This window comes from Ctenopharyngodon idella, chromosome 10, assembly GCF_019924925.1.
Source record: "Ctenopharyngodon idella isolate HZGC_01 chromosome 10, HZGC01, whole genome shotgun sequence".
Classification (NCBI taxonomy): Eukaryota; Metazoa; Chordata; class Actinopteri; order Cypriniformes; family Xenocyprididae; genus Ctenopharyngodon; species Ctenopharyngodon idella.
The window spans coordinates 42623897-42637300 of NC_067229.1; the positions used below are offsets into that span (position 1 = coordinate 42623897).

At 35.4% G+C, this 13404-nt stretch overlaps 1 protein-coding gene across 2 annotated transcripts in view; it reads right to left on the bottom strand.

Annotated features, from left to right (window-relative positions):
- The window catches only part of gdpd5a (glycerophosphodiester phosphodiesterase domain containing 5a), a 31964-nt gene extending 18795 nt beyond the window's left edge, over window positions 1-13169 (bottom strand). The window contains exons 1-2 of one of the 2 annotated variants that reach the window (XM_051910309.1): window positions 12756-13169; window positions 2519-2683 (exon numbers count right to left, since the gene is read on the bottom strand). In XM_051910309.1, the coding sequence (XP_051766269.1) occupies window positions 2519-2635 (117 nt within the window). In that variant the 5' untranslated portion in view covers window positions 2636-2683; window positions 12756-13169. The remainder of the gene's footprint in view (window positions 1-2518; window positions 2684-12755) is intronic. The other variant, XM_051910310.1, reaches the window with a different exon arrangement.
- Window positions 13170-13404: the final 235 nt, after the last annotated feature.

Here is a 13404-nt window from a genome sequence, read left to right on the forward strand (position 1 = left end):
GTGAATTGCAGCGATCTATTTGCTTCTCTTTTCTTTAGCTTTCGGCAGTCTGTAAAAATTTACCTCAGATTTCTTGTCAAATATATTTGTACAGTCAATCGCAAAGGTCTTTCCCGTTTTGAATGCGTTTTGTGTGTTTTTCGTGGCATTCACGCTGAAACCAAAAACCAATGCTGTCTTTTTGCCACTCAGTGGGCGTAACCACAGTCGCTCCGGCCAATGGTTATGTCATGTACATTCCCTCTATAGTTAAAGAAAACGTCACCTCCTGTGACGTTCACACAAAGATGAATTTAAACGCAAAAGTTGAAAATAGCGCAAAAAAAGATTAAAATTCACAACAGTTAAAACTAAGGAATGGTAACATTGTCTTTTATGATGTTCAACACACAAAACTTTAGTTTAGGGTTTCATGACCCTTTAACCCTCTAGCCCTCTTCGGTCATTTTTGACCGAAAAATGTTATATTTTGAAATGTCAAAAATCGTAGCTTCATCAGAATGAGATGACACTTGGTGACTTTTGTTGCATTAGCAATATGAACACAAAAAAAAAAAAAAAAAAAATCAAGGACATGATTCAGACATGTTAAAGGGTCATAAAAAAAATAGTCATAGGAAATGAATGGGAAATACGAAAAAATACGACAACTCAGAGAATCTTTTGTTGGTACAAACTACAAATCAGACACTGTGCAGAAAAAAAGTGCACTGCAATGAAGGGGTGACACTCTAAAATGTCAAGAGTGCAAAACAGACACACCCAACCAACACCCCCCTCCCCCCACACACATATATATGAACTAGCACGACTATAACACAGAGCAAGTTTATGCAAATGTGTGAAATAAAATCAATAATTCAGCCACAAAGCAGTAAAAAAAATGAACAGCAAGAAAGAGGTTACACACAAAAAACAGAAACACCCACTCAAACACACACTCACTTACACACATACACACACAACACATCATTATACACACACAAATGAACCGGTTTGGCTGTAACAATATGGTTAAATTGAGCCAAAACTCAAATAAGACGTTGAAATCAGATCAGACCCAGATTTATTAAGCTGTAATAAAACATACCCGTTCATTTTTGTTATATTTTTATTGACTTTTGATGTTATGTGTGACAAAATGCCCTCCTCTGTGTTCAGGTTTGACTGTAGTAAAATTAATGCAAAAACCAACACTTCAAATCAACATTTCAAACCAAAAATAAATCTAAACCTTGACGAAAAGTAGTCTTTGAGAATGTCTAAGTGCAAAACTTAATAAAAATAAGTATGTGTCTAAAAACCACTAGAGAATTTATAAGCCACTTTATATAGAACTATATAGGAATCTAGTGGTTACACCATGGCATTGCATAAGTTTTTCTTTTTTTACTCCCACCAAATGCCACTAATCTACCTTCAAAAAAATGGATTTTAAATGCCTTGTTTCTATTTTAACATGGAATACTGCTTTAATTGAAAAATAATTTAAAAATAGATTAGAAAAAAAATGTGTATTATTTTCAAAGGGGAAAAATAGCTAATAAAAATTGTATAAATATTGCATAGTATCATAAAATACCCTCAAAATTTTATATAATAATCAAAAAATATTATTGAACAAAAATATACTACATTGGTTTTCCTGAAAAACAAAAAAGTTACTTTTAAAGGCTTCGGTCACTTTTGACTCCTAAACAAAGAGGGCCAGAAGGTTAAAAGTATATCCAGCGAAACATTTATGACCATACACTGGCAAAAACGACCAGAGAAATGTGTCAGTATCGTCAAAGTGGATCCATATCTATGATCCAGAGGTGCGGGAATCATAGATGACATCTGACACTTTGCAAAGCTCCACTAACTCGGTTAGAGTTGACCACTTATTTAAGCTTTACACAACTTCCCACAGGAATTAATTGAATTTTCCACAAATAGTGTGATTTTCAGTAAAATGTGCTTATGCAGTACATTGATGAAAAAAGAAAAAAAAAAAATTATACAGCAACATTATTCTTACATGAGCTGGAATAAAGTTCGACATTGCAAAGCATTTTTATCAGCTTTTTCTTTAAAGAAACTATCAAACTGCACAATAACATGATCAAAAACTGCAGAAACTACAAATCATAATCAAGTCAAATGCTTCTCAACCCAACTTGAACAAAGAAATGCCTCATTTGACAGCTATTACATGTTACAAGGGACCACAACGTTTATACAACATACTCTACAACGTTGATACAACCTAAATCAATTTGAAAATTGATTAACATTAAGTTAATAACACTACTTTGTCTTGGATCAAATTTAGGTGTCCTTATACTGATGTTATATTCATTTATAAATGAGGACACGTACAGTACAGTATCTCCATAGTTACATATCATTTTAAGGCAAAAGGCCAATTCCTCAACAGGTCAGTGTAATTTTTGCTTCTATCATCCGGTCCTATCATTCGGTTTCTATGTGGTTAGAATACAATGACTTCTCCCACAATGGATGATGCTGTGGTTACCTTGGAGCTGTCGTCATGGGAGCGTTGGTACCGTTTCCAGCGGCAGCCGTAGATCCCGGTCAGACAGGACAGACACAGTTGTCTCTCATACACCTGTAACGGTTGGTGTTTCACCATAGTCAGGCCACAGCTGATCTGCAGACATCCCACTCACACACTGCAGACCTGGAGGGATGAGACACATCTGTGAGAAACAGCATTATCCGTAACAAGACATTGAGATGAAACCCTGTCTTCAACTAAATTATACTGTCAGTGTTGACACTGCATTGAAAAACCAGTGGAGGATTTAGCCGTTTAGCTTTGAGTCTGGGAAACTTGCCTTAGGAAAACATACCAGAGAAAATCCTACAGCGCCGGAGCATAAACATCACGTCAGTAATAAATGAAGGAATTTGTAGGTCAACAGTAATGTGAGTTAACCTTGTCATTTTATGCCAAGTGAAATGCAAAGTACAAAATCTTTTCATAATGAAACCATCATGGGTAAGACAGGAAATGACATCAAAAAGCAGCTGAAAACAATGGCAACACAACTGGCAGCACTTTAACAAATACATTTATGGACCATTTGTTTTAATTATTGTTATTGGATACTTAAATGTACTTTTAGATTTAGATTACCTTTGCTGTCATCTAATGCTCAAAGTTAATCTTTAATTTCAAGGGTAATTTCATGTCAAATCAATCAAATTTTGGAAACTTCCCTGGCTCAAATTTTTTATTTTGTTAATATTTTTTCTGTACAAAGACAAATAGTGATGAAAGCCAAAATATTAAATGTCACACATGTATACAGTATGTACTGAATAATACACTATTTTGTAGAGGGGGTCAATTTTCACCTGAGATTTGCAGCCAATTTACAGGGGTGTAAAAATGACTTTAGAAAGATGGCAGCATCATTATTTTATTTTTACACAGAGATTGGTAGGTCTATTAGTAAAAAATGTTGACTTTAGCAATCTTTGTTGCATTATATGCCAACGGTGACAGTTCAAAAATGGCAAAAAGCACTTCTTGTGTTTTTTGCCTCAAGTTTGCATGCCTGTAAATCAAGAAGTATTAAAGATAACATCCTTTTAGATTCTGGTTCTTAACTAACTTTCCTTTTGGTATCTTCATTTTAAAGGCCCTCAATGGTTCAATTCCAGAGAAAAGGAGATCTTAATGCGGCTCCATGAGTAAACTGGTAAATTGTACACATTTTCAGTGGTCAAAAACAAAATGTGGGTCACTTTGCATAAAGCTAATACTTTTTTTCTTTTAAAGAGGAATATCTGAAGAACAAATAATGTTGAAACTAGAAATGTATCTTGTGTTTTTCTATCAACTTGATTGCATAAAACATACCTGTCTGAGTGCCATAAATGATGACACGGAATGACCCAATAATAATGTAATATAACACTACTAAATGCAAATTTTAATTATTATTTCTTTTTTTTCTTTTTTTTTTTTCATACTTTGCATTATAATGTTGAGACGCCTAAATTCACTTGTAGCATTTTAAAACTTTTTTTTTTTTGTGTGCATGTGTTTTATTTTTTAATTCATTTATGCAAAGTAGTTTAGAAGAATTTTAGCATCGGCCATTTATCGGTTATCGGCCATAAAATTAAAATAATTATCGGCTTATTGGTATCATGTAAAAATGTAAATATTGGTGCATCCTTACTAAAAAAAATGTATATGTAGATTTTCTAATATTAATAAGTACTGATCATTTTGGACATACAAGTAACTCATAAATAAAAAAGAATATACAGTTATTCCACCATCCTGGCCAATCAGATAAGATCTAGCTGGATCACAAGATTTCTTGGCAGTTTTGTGTGCAATTTGCATCTGATGGTCAGAGAACGGACTGTTAGCGGCCCGTCTGAGGTTAAGAGCAGGTCCTACAGGACTCTGTGTGGCAGCAGCTTTTTGATTATGAGCTGTGAGACACACATACAGAATTCCAGATTTTACGTAATCAGATATTCAGATGCGACCCTACGGAAGCAAAGCAGTTCTCTGTCAGTCTACAGGTCACCAAATTCCCCAAAGCTCAGTTCAGCAGACACCACCAGACTTAATCATAAAGCTTTACAGCTTGAGGAACAAAGTTCATACAGTTCCTGTATACAGCTGTGAAGCTGAAAAAGTTGGTAACACTTTATAATAAAGTTTCATTTGTTAAAGGGGACCTATTATGCCCCTTTTCACAAGATGTAATATGTCTCTGGTGTCCCCAGAATGTGTCTGTGAAGTTTCAGCTCAAAATAGACCACAGATTATTTAATATAGCTTGTCAAATTTGCAGTCAAATGAGCTTCTGCTCCCGGCCCCCTTTTCAGAAGAGGGCGGAGCTTTAACAGCTCACGCTTCGGATACTCAACAACAACAAAGCTGGAGAATCTCACGCAGTCAAAATGACGATCGTCAGTAACGGTGTTCAGCCTTACGTTGTTCAAACCGGAGTCGGACACTGATGGAGAGACTCAGGAAGTAGTTACAACTTTTAGAATGAAACTGGATGTTTCTGAATGGTTAGTGGATAAATTTATGTAGTTGCTGTGGAGTTGATTCAACTCATCGACTAGCATGTACCGTCATGTTTATCTTTTGTGAAAATAGGTCCCCTTTAATATTAGTTGAACAATACTTCTACAGCATTTGTAATCTTAGGGGCTGTTTACACGACACCATTTTCAACTAAAAACTGAAAACTTGTGTGTTCGTGTTTTGGCAGTTAATTTACACAACAACGGCATTTTAGGCGCCTGAAAACGGGTTTCAAAGTGCAAGTTTTTGAAAACTATACCGTAATCATCTTTGTGTAAACTACAAAAATACGCATTTGTGAAAAAGGTAACGCCATGCGCATACCTATTAAATGTTCAGTCTATAGGCTTGTAATGTTTCTTTACAAAGGTATGTTGCCAACTACTGGCCTGGCAACATAATACAGTGTTTTTAGTCATTTTCACAGATCCGTGTGAATGGGGAACGTTTTGACAACATTGTTGTCTGTACGAGAAAAATGCAAAGGAAAAACGTTTCCGTTTTAGTACATCATTTAATACAATCCATGTACCTTCTTCTCTGAGGTGAATATATCCATTGTGTTCGTCGTAACAAGAAATTATTGCGTTCACATCTGTCAACGGTCATTCCGACTGTCATCAGACAAACAGAATTCCGGTTCGGAGACATTTAACTCGGTAAAGAAAGTACACGGATACTTTTTTTAGGATTTCTAGGCATTGTATTTAGTGTTAAGCTTTTGTTAATCTTGATTTCTCACAACTTGTGTGCTTTTTCTGGGCTAGACGGAGTGAATTGTGGTGCTAAAGGAGTCACACAAACGCGCATGTTGCGTATTCATGCACTAAAGACCAACGGCCAAGGTCAGGATTTAGATTTACATTAAATAATACATTAAATTTCGTATTGTATACCCCCAGAACACTTGGAATATACAACACGTGTTGCATGGGATCATTCTGATACTTTCTTCAGAGACATTACATCACATCAAATTGCCACATCCACAATGGCCCTGAGGTTATTTTAATTTGTACTTATTTTAGAAAGATATAAAAGCATAATTGATAGTTTCATCAAATGCATCATAAATAAAACCATCACAAACCCATAAGTCAACCACTGACCCAGCATTACCACACCAGATGCTCCAACGAAAAACAACAGATTTCAATGACAGTAATTAAAGAGGGCTATCAAGACATAGCCAGCACAGACTTGATCTTTGTCCACCAGAAGCGCCCACACAGACAGATTAGAATATCATTAGCATCTACAATAACCAGACTCACATACACAAACAAGCTACTAAGAGACTTCTTTAGGCATTTCCTCAAAAATCCTGCTTCATATTCCACAATAATCACATTCCTTTGAGTCATTCAGAACAGGCCCATCACTCAAAGCAAATGCTCTGATGTTAACATATGATTCCTCACAAGCCATCCCATAACCGCAGTTCTTCAAGTCACGATGGATCTGTTACAAATCAGTATGTAAATGCTAATGTGAATGTGTATGAGAATCTGAAAGCATCTGTGTTCTTCTTTTCCACACTTCCTTCAGTGTGATCGAGAGTAGCGTAACCCTTCAGTTTTGGTGATTAGATTTGATGTACTATCCTTTGTTATTGGAAATCAGGGGGGTTTGCGTAAAGCACTTGCGCCAGTTAAATCATTCACATACATCCTGTCCTGTGTCAAACAAAAGAAGTCATTATCTCTTTCAGACATGTCTTCCTGTTGAAAATGGCAAGGTAACACTCTGGTGTGACCGCCTGACTAGGGCAGAGCACACACACGCATCATGGACCTGATGTTAACATCGCATCTGTCGCCCTATTCTAAAAGGGACAGTTCAGTCAAAAAAAACAAACAAAAAATTGGCATTTATTCACCCTCATGTTGTTCCACTTCCAAACCTATAGGACTTTCTTGTGAGGAAAAAAATATTTTGATGAACGATGAACAATGAGACCCTACTGACTGCGGGGCCATTTACACGACACCTTTTTCAAATAAAAAAGGAAACTAGCTGTTCATTTACACAACAACAGCATTTTGGGGGCCTGAAAACGCAAACTTTTGAAAATGGGATTCAAAGTGCATGTTTTTGAAATTGATACCGTTATCGTGTAAACTACAAAAACGTGAATTTGTGAAAACTGTGATGCCATGCACATGCATATTACATGTTCAGTCTACAGGCACGAAGTGTTTTTAATCATTTTCGTGGATCCGTGTGAACAGGGATTGTTTGTCGTCTGTACGTGAAAAACGCAAAGGAAAAACTTTTCCATTTTTAGTGCATTGTTGTCATAAAAACAGGCCCTTACATTGTATGGACAGAAACATCATTCAAAAGTTTTGGTGAAATATCCATTTAAGTGTATTTGCATGAACTTCAGTCTTCAGAGCATTAGATAAATTCAGATGGTTTACAGTGTTATTCCCAGAAAGTTCATTCCCAACTTCATTAGGGTTTTGGGAGGTTGAGCAATCAGGAAGCTTTACACCTGGGAAGTTCAATGTAAACACACCACACATACACTCCTGTTCAAAACTCTGGATTCAATAAGATTAAAGATAAAGTTCAATAAGATTTAAAAGATACTTTTATTGAGCAAGGGTGCATTAAATTGATCAAAAGTGGCAGTAAAGACATTTATAATGTTACAAAAGATTTCTATTTTAACAAATGCTGTTCTTTTGAACATTTTATTAATCAAAAAAATGATTTCCACAACAATATTAAGCAGCACAACTGTTTTCAACAATGATAATGATATGTTTCTTTATGAGCACCAAGTCAGCATAATGATTTCTGAAGGATCATGTGACACTGAAGACAAAAATAGAATAAAAAATAGAAAAGTTATTTTAAATGGCAATAATATTTTACAATATTAATTTTTACTGCATTTTTGATCAAATAAATGCAACCTTGGTGAGCAACATAAGAGACTTCTTTCAAAAACCTGCCCGAACTTTTGAACTGTAGTGTATATGATCTTTTTAATTAGTACTATACATACTAAATTATGAATGCAAGCAAGCTTAAACTCACCTTCTTGACGCTATTATGTCTCCCTATGACACACTGTGAAGCAGTACAGTGCGGCTGCATGACTTTTGGAAGAGCAAAACAGATCCTTCAAACTCAGTATTAAAACAGATTCTTTATAAATCCATTTAAAACCGTATCTCTCAATGGCAGACACACACTTGAGCAGAAGAGATGCAGTGTATTTCTACATGCGTGTGTGTGTGTACGCAGCTGTACTGGTGTGAGGCTTCATGCTTCAGCCTGTTTCCATGACACTGAGCTTTCCATGAGCTTTTAAGACTTACAAAAGCCTGAATTCTCCGACATCAGGAGAGTTAAAACGAGCCTGCTGCTTTTGAGTCCCATTCACACCAGCTCTAACTGCAGACCCTCTTGCCCTTCAACGTCTGATGGACTTTCCCGACAGGTATGATCGTCAGAAACAGGAAGCTACTTTTTGTCTGCTTAATTTCCTGCCTCACTCCAGGCCCTCTCCTTAAGTGACCAAAAGGACTAAATGCAACTGAGAGCAACAGTGATTGTCCATTTTAAGCAGTGAATTGTTTTCCCCATTCATTTTCTACACCTTTAATACATTTTATAATCCATGAATCAAACCAACGTTGTTGGAGATGAATCAACATTACAAACTGAAAATGAACTGTGAACAGCCCATGAAGAATTGCAAATTTTATGATAAAAAAAATAACAATTATTGACTTGTAGTAATTGATTGAAGAAGCCTAAAATGCAACATAATTAAATGTAAAATATGCAACAATTTAAAATATTTTAAATGTATTAAAATGTATTGTAAAATATTTAAGTACGTAAGTTGTTTGAGATTGTATGGATACTGACTATGATTATGATTATGACATTCGCAATGCTTCATGGAAGTGGGAAGCTCTTTTGGTGCAGTTCTCATTTCCATGGTAACAGCGAATTCCCCGATTGGTTGATCCAAGGAGAATCTGAATCTCTCTTCAAGATTATGAGTAGTTTTTTTCCACAGGGAATATTAAACAACTTGAAAACTGAAACTTGAAACTTGACTTCTAAAGAGAAATATGCTCATTTACCAATCTCTGAGCTCATGGAAAGTTTGTCTTAAAAGGTTGACGTTATCATTGAAACTATTTCTCTATGGAGAAAATGAATGGGATTTGTTTGTAATTCTGAGAAACCTACCATTACACGCCACTGCAATACTAAAAGATGCAAATAGTTCTGCATCTAAAAGAGGTGAAATATTTTATCTTCTACACAGCATTTAAAAATTCAAGACACTTCTTTAAAAAAAAAAAAAAAATTAAAAACATCTTCACTCCAAACCTTTGAATAGTGATCAACCGATATTGATTTTTTTAGAACAGATACCGATAATTTGTGTTTATGTGCCGATAACCGATATACAGAACTGATATTTATTTACTGTTATACTTCTGTTTTTGACACAATTACAACACCACTGAACTGAACAAACCAATTTATTTATAACAATCACTCCCTCCTAGCATAGAAAACAAAACAAATCTTATTTATACACCAATAAATAGAGGGTCTGAAAGTTCAAAAAATAAAAAGCTGCACTGTTACTAAACTGTTTTTGTTGAAAATTAGTAGTCTTTCATGTTAATTTTAATCTTCATATTAAAAAAATTATTTTATTTATAAAAAGCATCAGCAGCAACACTAATGTTAACAATAAGCAAAATAAATGTACAATGTCTAATGTTTTCAAATGAAGAAAATAAATTAAAGACAGGAGTCATATCAACTTTGCAGAAATGTAATACTTCCTTTTAAACTAGAGTTTTAGTAGATTTGTAAGAATAATTCGCTGGATAATGTTAAATAACTGAATAATATTCTCTGGAATATTGGAATATAACAAACAAAACATCGTATTTTATTGCATTTCTCAACTGGTATGTTATATCAGAATTATTAATAATGTTTTTGTCGTTCTAGATTATGAAATATCTGCTGACAAAACGCTGTTTATCTATGCATTTACACAGAACTATACTCAAACTGCGATCGCTCGTGGAGATAACAAATTAATTAATTTCTATAGAGTTGTGTTTACTTGGATGTTTATAAGCGAATTAATGGTTATATAGTAAATGTTTATATAATTACGGTGTTTTAAACAAGTGAATCTTGTTAAAAGTTACATGCGCCGTGGAACATTTCCGGAGCATTTCCTGAGCATCAACCCGCTGAGTGAACAGCAAAATGCAGACGACTTCACGAGACTAATGATGAGCATAGACGACGGAGAGAGAATTAAATTCAGCGCTTTTATTTCCAACATGTGCTCATTCATGGCTGTATTATTTAATTCATGCAAAGTTACATATTTATTGTGAGAGGACTTGACGGATTATCTTATGTGACTCCGTGAGCTTGTCTCTATTTCTTAGAGACAAGCTGCATAAACTAGCTACATTTCAGGCATTTATGTAACATCTAATTTGTGCATTGATGGCTGGTATGTTAAATAAAGTTTACTAATTACAGCAAAGCAGGTAAGTATACTTTACCTGTGTGTTTTTTTTTTTTTTAAACAGTGTCCTGTAAATGGCCCCTAAGTCTTTTGGAACAACGTGATAAAGGTGATGCCAGTATGTGATTTGATAATAATATGACAACAGCACTTGGGATGCAACAATATTGTACATTTTCCATTCACAAACAACTCATTCCTCATGAGATCCAATGCTTCTCACCTCAGATTTTGAGACTAGAAACTCTCATTAACTCCAGCATGACATTAACAAGAAAATGAACGCTGTTTCTATTCAAGGACTCATGCATGATTCAAAAGTCTGAAAATAGAGAGACATTTAGTCATTGTACAGCTGATTAGACAGAGCAGAACAGCAGTGACATATTGAAGAATGGCTAAAACGACTTTGGGAAGTTTCTGTGGGAAATCATCCAAAAGGTTTGATGGATCCGCCGCACAGAGGAAGGGTTTACTTTCCCATGGATGAAACAAGCCCTTTGTATTCCCACTCCTCCGGTGGGCCCTCTGTGGATTTTTCTGAGATAATGTGAGCAAAGACAACCTCATTTATCTCTCTTCTTATGCTGCTTTTGTTTTGGCACCTTCTCACCTGCTCTGGGAAACAACAATCTCACAGTTTGGATGTTAAACATGGTTGGTTGTTGTGGAGAGCTCATAATGACGGTACCTGACGTAGATGCCATAGAACAAGCGAAATATGATACGAAGACCGTATTTGTGACTGAATGTTACTGCTGACACCAGAATAATCAGGCAATGATTTCTCAGGAGACCTGAAATGGCTTGTTATGAACAAGTCTAGAGTCTGAGCTTGGGCCTAGAGAAGATGAAAGACATCAACATCCAACACCCTCCATCTGGTTGCTCCTGTCTCTTGCTCAAGCATTTTGCCCTGCTGTTAGTCTTATCTCTCTTGGACATTTCCTGAGGAGCGGTCTGCACCACTTCCCTCAACAACATTCAGCCCAAACCTTTTGAAGCTTTAGAGAAATTATCTGCTCTCATTAGATTCTGACAGCATCATAAACAATTGGCAGTCCAAAAGCCACTGAGAGTATATGAGGGGTATGAAACACAAAAATCTAAGCCTAAACTTCATCTTTTTTTTTAACTCAAAGGACAGTTGCTGATGGTCAGTATACCAGGGCTAGTTGTCACAGAGACAATATATCAATAATCTATTAAGTGAAAACTCATTTTTGCAAATTCTGTTCTCCAAACTAAAATAGCAATATTATTATCATATCTTTCTATAGCTGTTGTGAAACAATTGAACACAATAAACCACATCAGACAAGAGTCAACAATATAATCAAGGTAGATTTTAACTAAATAGTTTAACTTGTTCTGATTATTCTCCAAACAAGATTGCTCTCAAAACAAGATAATTTTTTTTCCGAAATGTCAGGTCGAGGAACATGGGACAAGATGTCAAGTGTTTAGCAATTAGAAATGTATTTGTTCTTTAACTTGTTTTATTTTGTTTATTTATTTAGCTATTTTGCTTTGTTCACATTCATCGCTTCGTATGTAATGTTAAAAACTATAAAAATTTGAAAATGTACAGCTTAAATATTGCTGAAAAGCCAATAGGAATATTCTATAGTGACAGGCCCATACTGTGTGACAACATGCCCCACTTTAGAGTAAAAAAACAAAAACTGACAACTTGCCCCAGTCTCTGCTATATGTAAACAGATACTATACATTGAGTAATTATAACTTTAAGTGAAGAGTAACTCAGACATACTTAATGAAGCTTTAAGTAAACACTAACTACCTAAAAGCACCATGGTTGTAGTTTGTACCATGGTATGTTTTCTGGTCATTTGTACATAAATACGTACTATCAGTACAAAAATGCAAAGCCATGGAATAGCCTATCAAAGTGTTATGGTATTGCCATCTAATATCGTACAATCACATACTTTTTAAGGGAACTCAGTTATATAAAGATAAACAGAAGTTTTAAATAAACTAAACGGGGCTTCGTTTACTTATTGTATATTGCTGCAATACATTCATCACATATAAATCAAATGACTAAATGTAAAGACGTACTACGTTTGCATGTGATAGTAAACACGCTTAAGGCTACTTATCCAGACTCCTTCTCCTTCTTACCTTCTCGTCGGCAAGGTGATCAGCGCAGGTAGTTCAGTAGCCTACTTTCTCTAAAGTATTCTCCTCTTAAGTTGTGTTGTCGTTTGTCTGTCTCTTTCTTTAAACGTTAAACAGCCCTTCAACACACTCAACGCATCAAGGTGTGTGACATTACTGGAAATAAACTATATTAAAGTTTCTGAAGCGCGCAGCGCTTTAAATCCAATCTGACTGGCACTGGCACGAGCTCCAGCAAGATGGTTCATATAAATATTTTACTACAACGCGTTTTCACGTTATGTTTGGAGGATTGTGATTCACCGAAGACATTCAGTACAGATCGGGCGAGTAAATCCATCCGATCCAAAAGCCCGTGGGAGGAGCTGCGCGCCTCCTCTTCCTCCTCCTCTTGATCAAGCGTCATCAACGCGCTCCTAATAATTAACAGCCCAGAGTATTCGTGATTAGTGCTGTATTTAAGTTCATAAAAGCGATATCTGTTAATTAAGTTTAAACTATAAATGTTTAAATAAAAAACAAACAAAAAAAAAAAAAAACAAGCATCTCAACAGCTCCAGCTTATCAGCAAAGAAAACACTTGAGGTATTTGATTCACCTCAGTGACTCGAATCTTATGAATTTGTTTACTAAAAAGATTCATTTACTGATT